Source organism: Oncorhynchus nerka, linkage group LG5 (assembly GCF_034236695.1).
Source record: "Oncorhynchus nerka isolate Pitt River linkage group LG5, Oner_Uvic_2.0, whole genome shotgun sequence".
Taxonomy (NCBI): domain Eukaryota; kingdom Metazoa; phylum Chordata; class Actinopteri; order Salmoniformes; family Salmonidae; genus Oncorhynchus; species Oncorhynchus nerka.
In genome coordinates, this window is record NC_088400.1 from 58,660,381 (window position 1) to 58,680,455 (window position 20,075).

At 41.1% G+C, this 20,075-nt stretch overlaps 1 protein-coding gene across 2 annotated transcripts in view; it reads right to left on the reverse strand.

Moving 5' to 3' along the window:
• Positions 1–15,839, reverse strand: part of LOC115129732 (gamma-aminobutyric acid receptor subunit gamma-3-like) — a 41,481-nt gene extending 25,642 nt beyond the window's left edge. For both annotated transcript variants that reach the window (XM_029660398.2, XM_029660397.2), the window contains exons 1-3: positions 15,028–15,839; positions 14,299–14,450; positions 4,920–4,987 (exon numbers count right to left, since the gene is read on the reverse strand). In XM_029660398.2, coding sequence (XP_029516258.1) covers positions 4,920–4,987; positions 14,299–14,450; positions 15,028–15,080 — 273 coding nt within the window. In that variant the 5' untranslated portion in view covers positions 15,081–15,839. The remainder of the gene's footprint in view (positions 1–4,919; positions 4,988–14,298; positions 14,451–15,027) is intronic.
• Positions 15,840–20,075: the final 4,236 nt, after the last annotated feature.

Here is a 20,075-nt window from a genome sequence, read left to right on the forward strand (position 1 = left end):
TGGTCGAGTAAACACTACCCACTGATCCACTATTGTTCCCCTGAGACCTGGTGTCACATCTTAGATGCACTCCATTTTTAAACATGGCATCGTCAAACATCTCTCTTCCTCTCTGTTGGGTGGCTCCTCACTAGTTAACATTATGTAACCCGTTGTTATCTGGGCTAGACATTTTGGCAGACTCAATCAATTTATTTTCATTCTGAGGAGAGAAAACAAATCAGACAGGTTCTGAAGATCTTATTTCTGTCTTTATTGGCACTAATCCTGTGGAACATAACAAATAACCATGCCCTGTGGAAGAATATTGATTCCTCATATTAACACAATCTGTTTTCACACAGCGAAAATGCACCAAATAACATCATATATCCATCATTTCTCAATGGCACCACATGGACTGATGGACTGTAGGCCGAGATTACTGTGGCATAGTGTCCTCTTTTGGTCAACTGATTCGACGCGCTATCTTTTCTGCATAGCACCAGCAACTATGACCACTGCGCTCTGAGATAATGGTCCTTAATTAGACATGCTCCCATCGCACTCTGTCCTAGATTAATATCTTCTTCAGTGACGTTGAACCATCCGAGTACTCAGTCCCGTCGGTGTAAATAAACCCTAACCATTCCCCGATGGCAAAAAAAAGACTCTCCTTCTCTTTAGATCACTAACAATGCCGATGGAACATCAGGTCTGGGTGACTACATACTAGGCTTATACTGTATATATGGCTTAAACAGAAACCATTACAATAGAATACATGCCAGGAACATAGAATATCATGTCTGAGTGAGTAGCCTTCATTGACTATATAAACCCAACACATACAGCTGTCGGAAGTCAAAGGTCAGAAGTTTACATACACCTTGGCCAAATCCATTTAAACTCAGTTTTTCCACAATTTCTGACATTTAATCCCAGGAAAAAATTCCCGGTTTTAGGTCAGTTAGGATCACCACTTTATTTTAAGAATCGGAAATGTCAGAATAATAGTAGAGAGAACGATTTATTTAGGCTTTTATTTCTTTCATCTCATTCCCAGAGGGTCAGAAGTTTTACATACACTCAATTAGTATTTGGTAGCATTGCCTTTAAATTGTTTAACTTGGGGCAAACGCTCCCACACGCTTTTTCAGTTCTGCCCACAAATGTTCTATGGGATGGAGGTCAGGGCTTTGTGATGGCCACTCCAATACCTTGACTTTGTTGTCCTTAAGCCATTTTGCCACAACTTTGGAAGTATGCTTGGGGTCATTGTCCATTTGGAAGACCCATTTGCAACCAAGCTTTAACTTCCTGACTGATGTCTTGAGATGTTGCTTCAATATATCCACATAATTTTCTTAACTCATGATGCCATCTATTTTGTGAAGTGCACCAGTCCCTCCTGCAGCAAAGCACCCCACAACATGATGCTGCCACCCCCGTGCTTCACGGTTGGGATATTGTTCTTCGCCTTATAAGCCTCCCCCTTTTTCCTCCAAACATAACAATAGTCATTATGGCCAAACTAGAGGTCGACCGATTATGATTTGTCAGTGCCGATACCGATACTGATTATTGGAGGACCAAAAAAAGCGATTTTTAAACATTTATTTGTAATAATGACAATTATAACAATACTGAATGAACACTTATTTTAACTTAATATAATACATCAATAAAAATCAATTTAGCCTCAAATAAATAATGAAACATGTTCAATTTGGTTTAAGTAATGCAAAAACAAAGTGTTGGAGAAGAAAGTAAAAGTGCAATATCTGCCATGTAAAAAAGCTAACGTTTAACTTCCTTGCGCAAAACATGAGAACATATGAAAGTTGGTGGTTCCTTTTAACATGAGACTTCAATATTCCAAGGTAAGAGGTTTTAGGTTGTAGTTAATATAGTATTTATAGGACTATTTCTCTATACCATTTGTATTTCATATACCTTTGACTATTGGATGTTCTTATAGGCACTTTAGTATTGCCAGTATAACAGTATAGCTTCCATCCCTCTCCTCGCCCCTGCCTGGGCTCAAACCAGGAACACATCGACAACAGCCACACTCAAAGCAGCGTTACCCATCGCTCCACAAAAGCCGCGGCCCTTACAGAGCAAGGGGAACAACTACTCCAAGACTCAGAGCGAGTGACGTTTGATACGCTATTAGCGCACACCCCGCTAACTAGCTAGCCATTTCACATCGGTTACATCAGCCTAATCTCGGGAGTTGATAGGCTTGAAGTCATAAACAGCACTGTGCTTGTGAAGAGCTGCTGGCAAAATGCATGAAAGCGCTGTTTGAATGAATGCTTACGAGCCTACTGCTGCCTACCATCGCTCAGTCAGACTGCTCTATCAAATCATAGACTTAATTATAACATAATAACACACAGAAATACGAGCCTTTGGTCATTAATATGGTCGAATTCGGAAACTATCATTTTGAAAACAAAACCATTATTATTTCAGTGAAATACGGAACCGTTAGGGATGCCACCTGTTAGATGAAATACCTAAGTCTAAATATTCTTGTGACATTGTACAACCTGTCAATGTTATGTCATAATTACGTAAAATTCTGGCAAATTAGTTCGCAATGAGCCAGGCTGCCCAAACTGTTGCATATACACCCTGACTCTGCGTGCATTGAACGCAAGAGAAGTGACACAATTTCACCTGGTTAATATCGCCTGCTAACCTGGATTTCTTTTAGCTAAATATGCAGGTTTAAAAATATATACTTCTGTGTTTTGATTTTTAGAGCGTTGGACTAGTTAACCGTAAAGTTGCAAGATTGAATCCCAGAGCTGACAAGGTAAAAATCTGTTGTTCTGCACCTGAACAAGGCAGTTAACCCACCGTTCCTAGGCAGTCATTGAAATTAAGAATGTGTTCTTAACTGACTTGCCTAGTTAAATAAAGATTAAATAAAGGTGTAAAAATAAAACATCTGCAAAATCGGTGTCCAAAAATACTCAGCCATTTCAATTAAATCGGTCGACCTCTAGGCCAAACAGTTCTATTTTTGTTTCATCAGACCAGAGGACATTTCCCCAAAAAGTACAATCTTTGTCCCCATGGGCAGTTGCAAACCGTAGTCTGGCTTTTTTATGGCGGTTTTGGAGCAGTGGCTTCTTTCTTGCTGAGCGGCCTTTCAGGTTATGTCGATATAGGACTCGTTTTACTGTGGATATAGATACTTTTGTATCTGTTTCCTTCAGCATCTTCACAAGGTCCTTTGCTGTTGTTCTGGGATTGATTTGCACATTTCGCACAAAAGTATGTTTGTCTGTAGGAGACTGAGCGGTAGGACGGCTGCGTGGTCCCATGGTGTTTATCCTTCCGTACTATTGTTTGTACAGATGAGTGTGGTACCTTCAGGCGCTTGGAAATTGCTCCCAAGGATGAGCCAGACTTGTGGAGGTCTACAATTCTTTTTCTGAAGTCTTGGCTGATTTCATTTGATTTTCCTATGATGTCAAGCAAAGAGGCACTGAGTTTGAAGGTAGGCCTTGAAATACATCCACAGGTGCATCTCCAATTGACTCAAATGATGTCAATTAGCCTATCAGAAGCTTCTAAAGCCACGACATCATTTTCTGGAATTTTCCAAGGTGTTTAAAGGCACAGTCAACTTAGTGTATGTAAACTTCTGACCCACTGGAATTTTGATACAGTGAAATAATCTGTCTGCAAACAATTGTTGGAAAAATTACTTGTGTCATGCACAAAGTAGATGTCCTAACCGACTTGCCAAAACTATAGTTTGTTAGCAAGAAATTTGTGGAGTGGTTGAAAAACTAGTTTTAATGACTCCAACCTAAGTGTATGTAAACTTCCGACTTCAACTCTATTATTGGGTATGACACAAAGTTCCAAATTATAACATGTATATTATCATTCTCTTAGATCCCTAACTATGTCCATAGAACATCATACCTGGGTGAGTCCATTGACTACTAACCCTACTGTATATGAACAAGTAACAATTATAGTAGATGATCAATATGGATGCCCTGTTCCATACAACCCATCAACTTGACCTGCTGCTTTGTCTTCCAGAAACAGAGTTCTGATGATCTAAATGCGTTAAATGGACATTCGAGGCATGGGAGGTCACTCCTCAGTTCACAGGGTGACGCTCGGGGTGCACTGAAGTGTGACGGGGGGGTTTGCAGCCAAGCCGAGCTGAAGAAATCGGTTGTTTTTCTTTTCTTCCTGGCTTTTGTAATGTTGCCAGGACAAACAGTTACAGGGGCGGGGCTAAGGGAGGGCGTGGGATGCTCCTATAGGCTATCGTAGTATGGCCAAAGTTTACATCGTGGTGGAGAATCTGTGTGACTCACCAATCGCGGTGTACCTGAAATAAATCAGGTACAAATCCAAGGTGGGGTGAACATCATTCAGTTATGTGATGGTCTGGTGACTCACTAGTAGGTGACAGCACACTATACTACCCAAGACCGGCATGAAGTTGATTACAAAACATAGGGATATCGCATATAAGATTGATTAAGTAAATAAGCAACAAGGCTTAAGCACCCCGATGTATATCATGAATAACACACTAAGGGTTGTTCTTACTACAGTGGAAGCCAGAGTTGTATTACACAATCATATGTATTCAATATTTAAAGTTTAGTCATGTACATTTGAGCCATTTACATACCGATACAGTGACTACGGTATAACAGGTTGTCTGAGCACTGTGACCACAGGCTCTATTTCTCATTCCAACACCCACACATCCCACTTCACCACCAGATACAACTGCTTTCCTGTCTGTGCAGCCCAGCTCACTGGGGATATGAAAGATGATGGAACGTATCTTGCCTGAACTCTCTTGGCCCACAGTTGACCTTTATTCAAGCAGCACAGAAAAACAAAGTAATCAAATTATGTTCGTAATGAGAGAGATTTTCACTTACCATGTCTATTGATGATACAGGTCCGATGCTATTGACGTATATGTCAACGTCGATAAGCGTTGGTTTAACTGTAAAAGACAGAAAGAAAAATCACTGTAAAAGCTAAAAGCACATTTGAACCACAACCAAGTATAGTAACACTGCCATACATTGGGTGCCATGTCAAAAGTGTTTGAAAGGACATGCCTACATATCTGTTGTTGACTCTGGTCGACTTTCAACCGTGTCTGAGGGAGGAAAACACCTGACACATATTGATTTTGGGGGTGAACTATCACTTTAAGTGACGCCTATACATGAAGTGGTTCACCGGTTCACCAGTTTCATTCCAGGCAGTCACCTTTCACTGGAGATGTAGGAAACTGTTTTCCACACGGCTCAAATCTATTGGATAACATGCCATACACGATTCCAACCCTACATTTCACAATTTAAAGCCTGTTCTCTGTAACTAATCTTACAAGGCGTTGCTGTAATTAGCAGTTCACGCTTGTGTGGCTAAGTGCACCTCTGTCATTGCACATTAGCCTCTTTCATAGGCTTTGGCAACTCCGGCAATTAACTGTTGAGGTGGTGCAGTACACTCACATCAGACTATGACAGAAAGATCCGCACAAAGACGTATTTAATTGCAACAGGGTATAATGGACGAATAGATATTTGACCGTTTTGTAGAATTCAGACGCAAGAAAATAGCAGAGTACATCTTGTCTTAAAAAAAAAAAGTATTGTTATTTGATTATTGTTTACTTCGGTTTATTTAGTAAATACTTTCTTAACACTGATTTCTTCTTAACTGCATTGTTGGTTAAGGTGTATGTACGTAAACATTTCACTGTAAGGTCTACTATACCTGTTGTATTCGGCGCATGTGACAAATACAATTTGATTTGATAGGACATTATTAAAGTTCCACTTTAGCCACTATCATCAAATAACACAATGTACATTTATGGCAGCAACTTTTTGAAGTCATTGGTAAAGTACTTTAATTCAGGGTTACCCAAATTCAGGCCTGGGCACCCCTGGGTGCACATTTAGTTTTGTCCCCCTAGCACTACACAGCTGATTCAAACAACCAATTCATCATCAAGCTTTGAATCAATTGTGTAGTGCTAGGGGGGGGGGAACTAAATGTGTCCCCAGGAGGGGCCCCAGGACTGAGTTTGGGAAACCCTGCTTTAATTGAAGAAAAATGGCGCTATTGGAATGTTATTCAAAGTTGTAGTACAGTAGTTTTACTGTCAAATTCAATATAATCATGACATATGGGAAGGTGAATGCACTGCCCACACAAATCCTCTGTAGAGTTTCCACATATGTTTGTTCTACGCTGCTTTGACTTGAGTTTGTCCACTTACTGTTACTGTTATCAGAGATTTATTTGCACCAAGGCCCCCCCCCCCCCCCCCACACACACACACACACTTCGCCCTCCCTGCCTCCCCTTCCTTATCAAGCAAGCATGATTACAACTCTCCATCTGCAGAGTAAAATGCCCCCATGAGGGTTTTAATGGAGGAGCATCTTTTACACACAGTTAACCTGTCGATGTGATGAGAAATACACTTGCCCTCGTCAGCCCCGCCGGTCTCATTCAACGCGACCGCTCAATTCTCCTAGTTTATTCCCCTTACATTGTGTTAAAATGTTTTCTGTTGCCTTTTGCGTCGCTGTTTTCTGGTCTGATCTTTTCTGAGCTGGCATGATTCAGGGTAGGAGTGCTGAATGAGGATCAGTTTTGACTGTTAGATTACATTGAATATGATTACATGGACAGTGGGATCCTGATCCTAGGTCAGGCACTCCTATTTTGAGATGGTAAGAAGCTATGGGACAGGCTCTCCAGTGTCTTTGTAGCACATGGGGATGGGTGAAACATACTCCTCAGCCTGAAGTGTCGCCACTTGCGCTGCTGAATCATTAACTGTTCGGTGGTGCCGACTGGTGAGATCATTTGGGAGGGTGGTCACGTGTGCTAGCAAAGCAGATGTCCAGGGTCTGCGTCTCTAGCCCAGTAAATGAGCACAATACCCTCAGTAAAGCCACTCTCGTCAGCCTCCAGTCGCTCTTCCCCTCTACCTCCTGTCAGCCAGAATCGTGACAAGCTAATTTCATCTTTCACAACAACAATCCAAACACAAACATCTTCAGACGAGTTCAATGGGCGCCGGGTGATATCTGTCATCCGTCTTAGGAGTCGTGTTAACAGTGTCTGCATCCCAAATGGCACCCTATTCCTTATATAGGGCTCTGGTTAAAAGTAGTGCACTACAAAGGGAACAGGGTGCCACATGGGATGCGGCGGGGTTGAATCAAGCCTTACTGCACTCTGTCTAACTGTCTTCTACTTCACTCTGCCAGACAGACAGAGGTCATTAAAAGCGAGGTGGTAGACAGACAGGACCTAGTGTGTTCTGGGAGTTTGGGGACAGACTATATTAAAATAGGAAGTGAGACATTTCAGGTGGCTGTGTCCCTGGCCTCCGCTGCAACCTGAAACTAATATCCTCTACTTGTCCTTATCAAAAGAGAGACCAGCCAGAGAGAGCTGTAGTTGACGACCACAAAGCATGTATTGGTGACAGTATTGCTGTACAATTTCAAAAAGTACATTTGAAAATGTTAATGAGACCCAATCAATCATACATAGTGGAAAAGAAATTATATGTGTATATACATAATGTAAACACAGTAAGGGCAGGTGTAGTTTTTGTAGTTAATTTGCAGAGAAATACACATAGAATCCATATAGGATCTCTAAGACCTGATATGTGGTGTGTTGGTTTTGTCACAATTAACACTCTGGCTGCATTTACACAGACAGGTCGATTCTCATTGTTTTTCCACTAATTGTTATTTTGGCTAATCACATCAGATCTTTTTACATCAGTTCTTTTTCAGAGCTGATCTGATTGGTCTGTTTTGGCTGCCTGTCAAAACGCAGCCTCTGACAAACATTTTGAGTGAACCTGCAATGTGTTTTCTCCTTTATCTGCAATTGATTGAATTAGGGACCCACATAATTTCCTGTTGCCTCTAACCATTGAATTGATTTTCATCTGCTTCCCCATGTCTTGTTAGGGTCCCTAACAAGACTTATTAGGCCATTTTCTTGAAAAGTAGACATAGATAGACCGGGGACACCATGATCTAATCTCACCAATTACTCACCAAATGGCATGAGGATATGGGGCTGCTTCGGAACAAAACAACAGCAAATTAATCTGTTGCTGGGTTCCAATGTTTGTGAATGCCCTGGCTAAATTGCTGAGCGTCCCTTTAACGACAGCACAGGGAATGGGTTAATAGCCTATCAATCCACCAGGCCCTGCTTTACTGGAGTTGAGACCTGTGAGGCACACACTAACAGTATTAAGTTCAGCAGAATAGGAGGGGGCATTCGGCTAGAGCTCATTATATGAGAGAGGCTTTGAACATGTATTGTGCACCTCTGGCGATCCCATCTTCATTAGGATGTCTGGTTCTGTTTCAGGTCCTGCCTGAAACATTGTGGCTCCTGCTAACCTGATCACTGTAGAGCCGGAAGAGTTGGCTGAACTTTACCTGATGGGGAAACAGGTGACATTTGGTCAAGCGATCTCTGTTCATTTCTGATGGAGGGGAATCCAAGATGGATGCTCAGTTGCTTGATATGACCAGTGAGGAGTTTCCTCGATGTGTCTGTGGGTAATTTATAGCATCAATCTTGTACGGTCCAGAAGTGGGACAAGTTGGTTGATATACAGTACCAGTCAAAAGTTTGGATACAGCTACTCATTCAAGGGTTTTTCTTAATTTTTTACTATTTTCTACATTGTAAAATAATAGTGAAAACATAAACTATGAAATAACACATATGGAATTCATGTAGTAGCTAAAAATCTAAATAGATTTTATATTCTTCAAAGTAGCCACCCTTTGCCTTGATGACAGCTTTGCACACGCTTGGCATTCTCTCAACCAGCTTCATGAGGTAGTCACCTGGAATGCATTTCAATTAACAGGTGTGCCTTGTTAAAAGTTAATTTGTGGAATTTATTTCCTTCTTAATGCGTTTGAGCCAATCAGTTGTGTTGAGACACGGTAGGGAGGTATGCAGAAGACAGCCCTATTTGGTAAAAGACAAAAGTCAAGAACAGCTCAAATAAGCAAAGACAAAACGACAGTCCATCATTACTTAAAGACATTAAGGCAGGTCAATCCGGGAAATGTCAAGCACTTTGAAAGTACTGTATTAAAGATGTTTCGTCTTACACATTCTAAAAGGGCAGGTGAGGAATGTAAAAAGTAAACACCACCACCCACCCACCCAGAGGCATATTCAGTTCCATATTACATCCCCTCTTTCATTAAAAAAAATCCAAATAAAGATTAGTCGTGTATTAAAATCGTCAGACGGCTTCCATTTGTACTATACTGTATATTTCACAGTCGATTCTGACAAAGTCTGGGGATTACACTGAGCTGGTTCCAAAGCCCTTTGCATTTCAACTGTGGAAATAATCATTTGTATTCCACCCTTAAACACCCTAGTAATCCTTAACAATGGGAGGGTGGAAGACACTCTTATGAAGTTGAACATCCATAAGGATAACCTCCACTCACACCCTTGCACCTCAGCAGTGCCCGTATCAAGCCAATCAAAGTATTGCATGATTCTCTGGGCACCTGCTAGATTCAGGAAGTGGGGATGGCCGTGGTGGAACTAAATGAGGAGTCAGAGATGAGTGCTCCCCTGATCAGATGTGGGTTCCATTTAATTGAGTCTGTCTGGGAATCTCGGCTCTCCTCTCTGGTGGGTGATCTAATCTAATGACATTTCAGGGGGCTTAAAATAGAGAAAGGGGTATCAGGCATTCCCTGTCTGCTGGAAGGTTGCCTCAATGTGTCACTCTGGAGAAGCTTGAGAGGACTGAGTTTTCCCAATGTAGCTAAGCTTATAGTATTCTAAAAGTCTACTAATCTACGACCATTATCCATATACTACACCTGAAGTAGATCCAATGACTAGACCAATTTTGTGGGCCCCGGTTCTGAAATCAATTCAATAGAAAACTGGATTTTGCGAGAGGACTGAGACTATCCAGTGCAGTCAAGCGAAGCCTTTAAGATTCTACAAGTTTATCACTCTCTGACCGTTGTCCATCTACTAAACCCGAGTGGATGAAATGTCCAGACCAATTCTGTGACCCTCGGTTCAAAAATAATTTAGATAGAAAACTGGGTGCTGTGTCTCTGATGACATCACTTAAAACAGGGGATAACGGCTCTGGAAGAATACGTAGCTATCGTCAAGGATATTAACGCCAGATAGCCCTGCAAACAGCACAAGAAAATCAATGGCAATACCGTCCATACAATCCAGGTAAGGCTGCACCAATTTCTGCGGCCAACCTTGCCCGAAATATCTAAAACCGATTCCATCTGATAGTGATCCAGCCAACACAGTTTTGGCGCTGGAATCTCCATTCTGAAAGAGACTGTCTAAAGACATTTGCTGAGGGCAAATGTGGAGGCTGTGCAATCACATCTGACCCAGTGGAAATGGGTAGTAGGTGTGCTGTACAGCCAGTCTTGCAGTGTGTCTGGGTGAGCAAGGTTCATCTCCCTGAATAAGTGCCATCCAAAGTTCAGAAGGAAAAATGAGTGTCGACCTTGGATTGCCTTCATTGTGAATCTGGATGGTGTGATTTCGAAAATGGTTCAAACTCAACGTGGGATCAAACTTTGCATTGTGCTGGACTACAGCAATGCTACCCCCTCCAGAGTTATTGTCATGGATGAAAATGTAGAACTAATGTTTAAAATGCATCTTTTGGGAGGGGATAAGCATTTCCGTTGAACAAATCGGCCGCCAGGAACAGGGATGTTCAGAGAAGAGCAGCTGCATTCATTCTAAATCCATTCGTGTCTGAGGGCAATTTATATTTAACAGTGATGCACCTGCGTTTTTGACAGAAATCAAAGTCCCTCTTCAATCATTTCCAACAGCAGCCTGACTAATGCTGGGGTTGTTAATTCACACTTCAAAAAGATAGACTGGAGTGAGGATCTCCTCTTACCCACCCACACACTCTATGCAAACACACTCACACACACCTTCACATGCCGTGCTCAAACACATTCACACACACCTTCACATGCCATGCTCAAACACACTCACACACACCTTCACATGCCGTGCTCAAACACACTCACACACACCTTCACATGCCGTGCTCAAACACACTCACACACACCTTCACATGCCATGCTCAAACACACACACACACACACACACACACACACACACACACACATATAAAGTCATGTTTTAGTTACTTGTCAGAACTTTTTGGGAAGTAAATATGTATTTGCATTAAAAATCATAATCCTAACTCTTAACCTAACTCTAAACCTAAACCTAACCTTAACCCCAAACCTAACCCTAACCCTAACCTTAACCCCAAACCCTAAACCTAACCCTTAAACCTAAAATAGCATTATAACTTTTCAGGACATGCAAAATGTCATGACTTTTCAGAATTGTTCTTGAGTTCCTGTCTTTTCAGGACATTCTGGTCCAGACAAATAGGAAAACAAGTTCACACACACATACAAACACAGACTGGTGTAGGTACATGTCTGACGAACGTGACACTTTCCCATGTGCTACAACAGCTGGCAGTGGGTGGTCCATGCCACTCAGACAATTAGCAACATCAAGTGTTACTCACACTCTCACACCCTTCAACCTGGAAATAAACCCGTGACTTACATATTTCAATCGGACATGCCCTGACAGCCATCAAACATAGCCCAACACATCCAGCCTAGCCCCATAGACATCTAGAGAAGCAGCCAAGGTTCAACTCTGTTCTCCGTGCATGAATCCCTCTGAATCCTCCACTGTGCCCGTGCCTGCACCGGAGGAGTGCCACGTGAGGTACTGGTACTTCCTGAGTTTGATGCTGATGTACCGTGGTGTGATTCCCAAACTGGGTGGCGCATCATCTTGGCATGCTGAGGAATAATATTCTGACCCACTTTGTCTAGGATCCCCTGACAACCCAAAAGGAAGCTGACATAATAAGGACACAAAAGCAGCCACTTCCCTCATGTGAGCTGAACCGAGAGATGCATCAATATCCATAATCTGTGAGGTGATGTTGGAGCTCGGAACTCAGGCAATACAATGTCCCAAGGCGCAAAGCATTGTAGTATACGGCTTGTATAATAGGCATGTAATATATTCATACACGTTTATGAATATACAATGCATATTATGGCATTGTACAGCATTCAAAATGAGCACATGTCTACAGTAAATATGTGGTTTACATGGCCACATGAATAAGAGACAATAATACATAATACAATTAGAATAAAGAGTACATTTGACCCTATTTGTAATACATTACATCTGACCTTCAGACATGACTGTAAAACCCCTACATGCAAAAGGGGCGGGATGGGACAAAAATGTGGTCCTGGTATTTTATCCACACAAGCCCACATCACTGAGCGCACTACCAACTCAAAGCAAATTGCCACTTGCCACATCATCATGATGATGATGGTGGAAAATTACAAATTTGCTTTTTGAAAGTTCTATATCTTGAAAAACGAGATTGCTGACATGCAAAACATTATGGGACTGTATCAACAGTGGACTAATAAAATAAATACCAAAATATCATTTTAAGCGGATTATTCCCTTAAGCTTTATACGTTATGAAATCCAAGCTAATGACTTAGGATATATTGCAAATTAGAGCCTGTCATGTGTGTTCCCCTGAATCAACACATACCCTAAGTATCAATTGCTAATTACTAGCATTATGCCACGGTGTAACTGGTGCCACTACCTTTTACAGATGGTGGCACCAGCCCATGATTTGGTCGGACCCAAATCATGAGCAATCATCTAATGAAGTCATTCATAGTGATTTATTAAGAAGTGTTATAAATAGACTGCTGAGGTAATCAAGTAATATGTTGTTTCATCCAACACATCATTTAATGCATCCAATCAGGTATGATTCAATACGTTTTGATGTGCAACCTAATACAGTGAATATCATGCTTTAAAAAAAAGAAAATTACCATATGCACAACAAGCTTATTTCTCAAAAATGTCATACACAAATGTGTTTACATCCCTGCTAGTGAGCATTTCTCCTTTGCCAAGATAATCCATCCACCTGACAGGTGTGTCATATCAAGAAGCTAATTAAAAAGCATGATCATTACACAGGTGCACCTTGTGCTGGGGACATTAAAAGGCCACTCTAAAATGTGCAGTTGAGGTAGCATGCAATTGGCATGTTTACTGCAGGAATGTCCACCAGAGCTGTTGCCAGAGAATTTAATGTTAATTTCTCTACCATAAACTGTCTCCTACATCATTTTAGAGAATTTGACAGTAAGTCCAACCAGGCTCATAACTGCAGACCGTGTGTATGGCGTGTGGGCGAGCGGTTTGCTGATGTCAACGTTGTGAACAGAGGGCCCCATGGTGGCGGTGGGGTTATGCTATGGGCAGGCGTAAGGGAACATAATTGTATTTTAGCGATGGCAATTTGAATGCACAAACATACCATGACGAGATCCTGAGGCCCATTGTGAGGCCCATTGTCTGACCAACAGATGCATATCTGTACTCGCAGTCATGTGAAATCCATAGATTAGGGCCTAATTAATTTCATTAAATTGACTGATTTCCTCATATGAACTGTAACTCAGTAAAATCAATTAAATTGTTGCGTTTATATTTTTGTACAGTATAGTTCAGTATAGTTCTATCATTTAGTTGTCAGACTCAGGGAGCTAAAAGAAACAGTATGTGTCTACTGTATGAAGACAGCCTTGTGGGAAGAACTCAGTTCCCTACCGAGATAATTAACATAAATATCCTGAATCTGTCTTTGGCTCCATGAGATGGTTGTGTCAAGTGCAAATGTTAATATTTTATGACCAGCATTGAGTTTCTGACAACTTCCTTTCATCTAGATTCCATTTGTAATCAACAAGGGACAGATGGGGAGATGGTTGTGTCACGGAAACTAACCTAAGCCTACTATACAATACAGTGCCCCACTCATTGTTACCATGGACCGGTAAACAAATAGGCGGCCCAAATGTGTATCTGTTTATCTGGAATGATTTCCTCCTCCTGCTTGGTTGATAAGGTTGTCGGGTGAAGCTCTGAGCGCGTTGGTGGAACAAACAAGCACAAAACCACCAGTGAGCGAGCACCGCGCCCGAGGAGGCCAGTTCAACACCATGGACAGCGCGCTTCCGACGTAGCCAAGGTGCGCGTATCACCAAAGCAATTTAGACACTCCATTGAAAGTTTTTGTAATATCCGCAGTAAAAATACAGAAATGTAACTCACCTCCAATATCAGGGCGTAGTGTCTTGTCGTAGTCCTTAAGTAAGTTATTTAATATGAGCGTGGCCTCTGCCTGGTGGTTTTTGGGAGCCAGCATCTGACTGACAGTAGTGTCCTCATAGTCCCCATCGTAGTCCCTTGGGTCTGGGTCGGAACTAAATATCATATAAAAAAGAAGTTTGTTTTATTAATTTGAAAATAATCTCAATATCACAGACATTAGATTGTAAATCATGCATTACAAGTCAATCAGTCTTAGTCTTACAGGCCTAGGTTTTTGAATTCAGTGCATAACAAGTGCTGATGAAACCAAACTTTAAACTGAAATCGTACAAGAAGTAATTTATTTAACAGAAAAAAATAATACAAAATCAAACACATCTCAACACAAAACCAATTATTACGGACGTTCCCGGTTTTACATACAGTAATTAAACTAGGCTACCTACAGAATTTAACTACCTATTTATTTTTTGATAGAATAGACTATTCATATGCAAACACATTCGACAATTAATAATGCAAATGGGGAGTATAAATAGCTATTTGGCCAAACAATGATTCTGAAGTTCAATTAATACTCTGCAAGCGCGTCGGTGTTGTTGCGTATCAAAGACGCGCGTGACATACACAGCACATAATAGGCTCTAATTGATTTAATTCATTTGACTACAATTCACATTTCGACTATGTAAAAACAACACCTATTATCATAACAGTCACGAGACTTACCGCACCCGTTGGACTGACAGAAGTAAGAAAGACACCAGCAACTTGGTTGTCATTGTTCATGAAAATGACTTATGATGAAGACGGTGGAGACTTCTGCGTTGTTAGAGCGGTGAGTAGAGGGAGCCAGGGAGGAGAAGGAGCGGTATATATAAACTGGAACTATGCACCCCGAGTATAGTTTCCTATAGGAAATCCATCAAATCTCCTAATGATCGACCATGGATTAGGTTGAATTCATCCGCGTTCGGAAGTCGCCGAGATTGTTTGAGCCGCTCCGGTCCTTCTTTGCAACGTCAATGATCAACGTCTTAAACAGCAGCACCCCACCTCCTTCCGTTCCATTCAATTACAGTAACCAGTTTATGCACCGACATGATGACGTTATCGTTCACACGATACAGTAGGGCGTCTACCTACAGAACGAGACTCGTAAAAAGCCTTAAAAAACATTAAAGTATGCAAGCAACATCTTAACTTTGACTAGCCTATTCACTTTCAAATGTTTTTCATTACAAATTGTAGCTCCTTAGATCACATATTGCTATATTGCTATAACACGCTTTAACTTTAAGATAAATAATCACTTGATACATTTCAAGCAGAAAGCCACTGGAAAATGGCACCATATCCTCTCAAAGTTGCTCCCTTTCTGAGAAAAAGGCTGGTTCCCTACATTGCTTTCCCAACCAAAGTCGTGCTCTCCCTGTTTTTGGGATACACGAAACATGTACAGATTAACTATCGCAGGCTAAACCCTGACACATAATGCCATTGCCATATTGGCCACATTCGTGTTGGTTGCGTTCGTTTTAGTAGCCTGCTTTCGATTAAACCTGTAAAGATAATCAACAAAACGTGAGGAAGTTTGCACTGAGAAGCCAGACCACCTCCCTGCGGCTGGCGGCGGTACTGCAATTTGGGCTACTATGTCTGTCCAACCTGGTCTCAGAGCATTTCACAATATCCTGTACGTAAATCTCATATACTATTTTTAGTATAATATTTTACGTTTTGTATGGTATGTATTAATTAGTGAATGTCCACCACCCATTTCGTATGTTAAGTTACAAATTACAATTCTTATTTTATGTTACGAATTTACAAATGTACAATATTTACAGATTTGTAAAATGTACAATATGTTATGAATTCTTGCTAGGTAGCTAGTCGGCTAATGTTAGTTAGCTGGCTAACGTTAGCTAGGCTAGGGGTTAATTTAAGTTTAGGGGTTAGGTTAAAGGGTTAAGATTAGGGTCAGGGCTAGGGGAAGGATTAGCTAAAAGGGTTATGGTAAGGGTTAGCTAACATGCTAAGTAGCTGCAAAGTAGATAAAAAGTAGTAAGTAGTTGAAAAGTTGCTAATCAGCTAAAATTGTCCGTAATGAGATTCAAACTCACAACCTTTGGGTTGCTAGACATTCTCGTTATACACCTACTCAACCCCCCACCCCGACCAACCATCATACTTTTAGTTTTGCCTTAAGTAACCATCTGTTTTATACCAAGCGCAACATATCGTACTCATTTGAGAGTCCAGGATTTACAATTACTATCTTAAGTCTAGTCTATGAGACCAGGCTGGTCTGTATGCCAGTGGAATAATACTGTACAGAGGATTTACCTTTTGATGTCTCAGTCCCAAAATATAATCTGCCCTAGTAGGAAATAGCATCTTCCAGTGTGGAGCAGGAACCAGTGTGGAGCAGGAACCAGTGTGGAGCAGGAACGCAGCCACAGAAGTGGGAGAGAGAGGTTTATTGTTCCCTGGATGCACATTATAATCCCACACCAATTGGAAATGGGGCAGCAGGTAGCCTAGTGGTTAGAGCGTTAGACTAGTAACCGATAAGGCTCCAAGATTGAATCCCCGAGCTGACAAGGTAAAAATCTGTCGTTCTGCCCCTGAACAAGGCAGTTAAACTCACAGTTTCTAGGCTGTCATTGAAAATAAGGTTTTGTTCTTATCTGACTTGCCTAGTTAAATAAAGGTAAAGCAAGCATCCATCTCTTCCATTATGTCAAGCTCATGAATTTTGAAAGATGTTCATGACATATAAATACATCTAAATTAGGATGTATTCATCCAAAACCCTGCTTTCTCCCAGGTTTGATTCAAATCAATGGATTATGTGGCTTTACTGTGTAATACAAGTTGCCTGATATAGGCCACTGTATAGCCTATCTACATGCAACATGCATACACAGAGGATATAGGCTACTGTATAGCCTATCTACATGCAACATGCATACACAGAGGATATAGGCTACTGAATAGCCTATCTACATGCAACATGCATACACAGAGGATATAGGCTACTGTATAGCCTATCTACATGCAACATGCATACACAGAGGATATAGGCTACTGTATAGCCTATCTACATGCAACATGCATACACAGAGGATATAGGCTACTGTATAGCCTATCGACATGCAACATGCATACACAGAGGATATAGGCTACTGTATAGCCTATCTACATGCAACATGCATACACAGAGGATATAGGCTACTGTATAGCCTATCTACATGCAACATGCATACACAGAGGATATAGGCTACTGTATAGCCTATCTACATGCAACATGCATACACAGAGGATATAGGCTACTGTATAGCCTATCGACATGCAACATGCATACACAGAGGATATAGGCTACTGTATAGCCTATCTACATGCAACATGCATACACAGAGGATATAGGCTACTGTATAGCCTATCTACATGCAACATGCATACACAGAGGATATAGGCTACTGTATAGCCTATCGACATGCAACATGCATACACAGAGGATATAGGCTACTGTATAGCCTATCGACATGCAACATGCATACACAGAGGATATAGGCTACTGTATAGCCTATCGACATGCAACATGCATACACAGAGGATATAGGCTACTGTATAGCCTATCTACATGCAACATGCATACACAGAGGATATAGGCTACTGTATAGCCTATCTACATGCAACATGCATACACAGAGGATATAGGCTACTGTATAGCCTATCTACATGCAACATGCATACACAGAGGATATAGGCTACTGTATAGCCTATCGACATGCAACATGCATACACAGAGGATATAGGCTACTGTATAGCCTATCGACATGCAACATGCATACACAGAGGATATAGGCTACTGTATAGCCTATCGACATGCAACATGCATACACAGAGGATATAGGCTACTGTATAGCCTATCTACATGCAACATGCATACACAGAGGATATAGGCTACTGTATAGCCTATCTACATGCAACATGAATACACAGAGGATATAGGCTACTGTATAGCCTATCGACATGCAACATGCATACACAGAGGATATAGGCTACTGTGACTGAAAACCATCCATTCTGTTTGATAATTTCTCCCCCCTGAAAACAGAATATAATAATAGGGTAAAAAGTGATTTCAGTGTACTCATTTAATCAAATAATGTGCATACATTTATTGACACTTTTTAGTCACATATTCTATTGATGCATCAGACACACACACATGGGTGGTAGTGTATGCACTATGCTAAGCTACAACCGCATAGCGATGAGCTATCATGTGTCTTTGTCTCAGCGTAGCATTGCAATTGTACATTTCTCCCTGCCTGCTAACACGCACCGCAGCTGTCCACTGCATAGAAGCACCACCATTTGTCATCAGTTAGGGCTTAAATTGGAGGGAAGCACACAGGGCTCCTGAATGGAAAAGCAACTTAAGCGGAACTAAATCCTTGACAAACAGATGTATGGCAGATGTGGCTGCCACAGTGACTGATGGGATGGAATCAGTCCTCTCTCTCCCTACACAACAGAACCTCATGGGCCAGTATTTCTATAATCCGTCGAGTCATCAGCGCAGTCCCCTCCTCTCCTATCCTTTGCTTGTTGCTATTAGTGACAAGAGATAGCTCATACATGACACCTCCATGGGGTCATGTTCCATTTGTTCCATTAAGATGTACTTTAAGTCTGATTGGTGGATTTCTTTTCAGAGGGATGCTTCATTGTCAAGTGCTTAAAAAAAATGTTTGCTGCAGCCTCAAAGTATGTACACATTGACACCAGTACAAGGAGAATAGTACACATAACTAATTAATATACTATATCTGACATTAAATAGGTTTGATTTGCAATGGAATGACAGAATTGAATGATGTGGCAATTTACTTTGTGAAAGTCCTTTATCTTGAAAACATGCAAAACAATTTTGAGACTGTATCAAATGTGGACTAATGAAAAAGATTACATACAAGTTTTTTAGTGGATTATTCCTTTAACACAAGATGTCACATAGAGACATACAAATAAAGAGGTATTTTAGTCACTGTCTCTATATACATGAAGGATGTCTTTGTTGCCTAGGAGATTTGAATATAAAATAATTCATAACAATGCATGTTCAGTTATTGCGTTATCTACAACATGATACTTTAATGAGAACTGTAAAGTCAGTGACATTTAAATTATCCATCCGTCACTAATATTATCCATCATCATATCCATAATTATCCATCTATTTTCTCTCTGTACACGCTGTGTCGACGAATTTATGTGATTCTCAGGAACAGCTTGTTTCATATAGGCTGTATCTCCATCTTTTACTGAAGTGGGGATTCATTTTTCTCTCTTCAGTACGGTGGCCTTGAAGCACAAACATATTCTTTCGTGTTTCATCCATTATTCTTCTTTCTTTCTCTTAAAAAAAAAAAAAGATACCATATCTCGATCTCTTGAGTCTGTAACAAGAAAGTAGGTGTTACCACAGAAGCACCATGCCCCGGAGCCCTACCCACATGCTCTCCTTTCCGTACCCTGAACAAAGCGCTCTGGGCCTGGGGTGAGGGTGGGTGGTCAGTCCCATGTGGTTCGTTCTCTCTCCAGGGGCCATATCAGATAGAGTGTTTAACAGGTACAAGCTCATTATCCCAGGCTAATTCAACCCGAGCAGACTTCAGGGACTGGGGCCAATCAGGTCATGGCACAATGAGGATAGGACAGCAGTGTAGAAGGGCTGTGTACAGTAGAGCAAACTGTGCCAA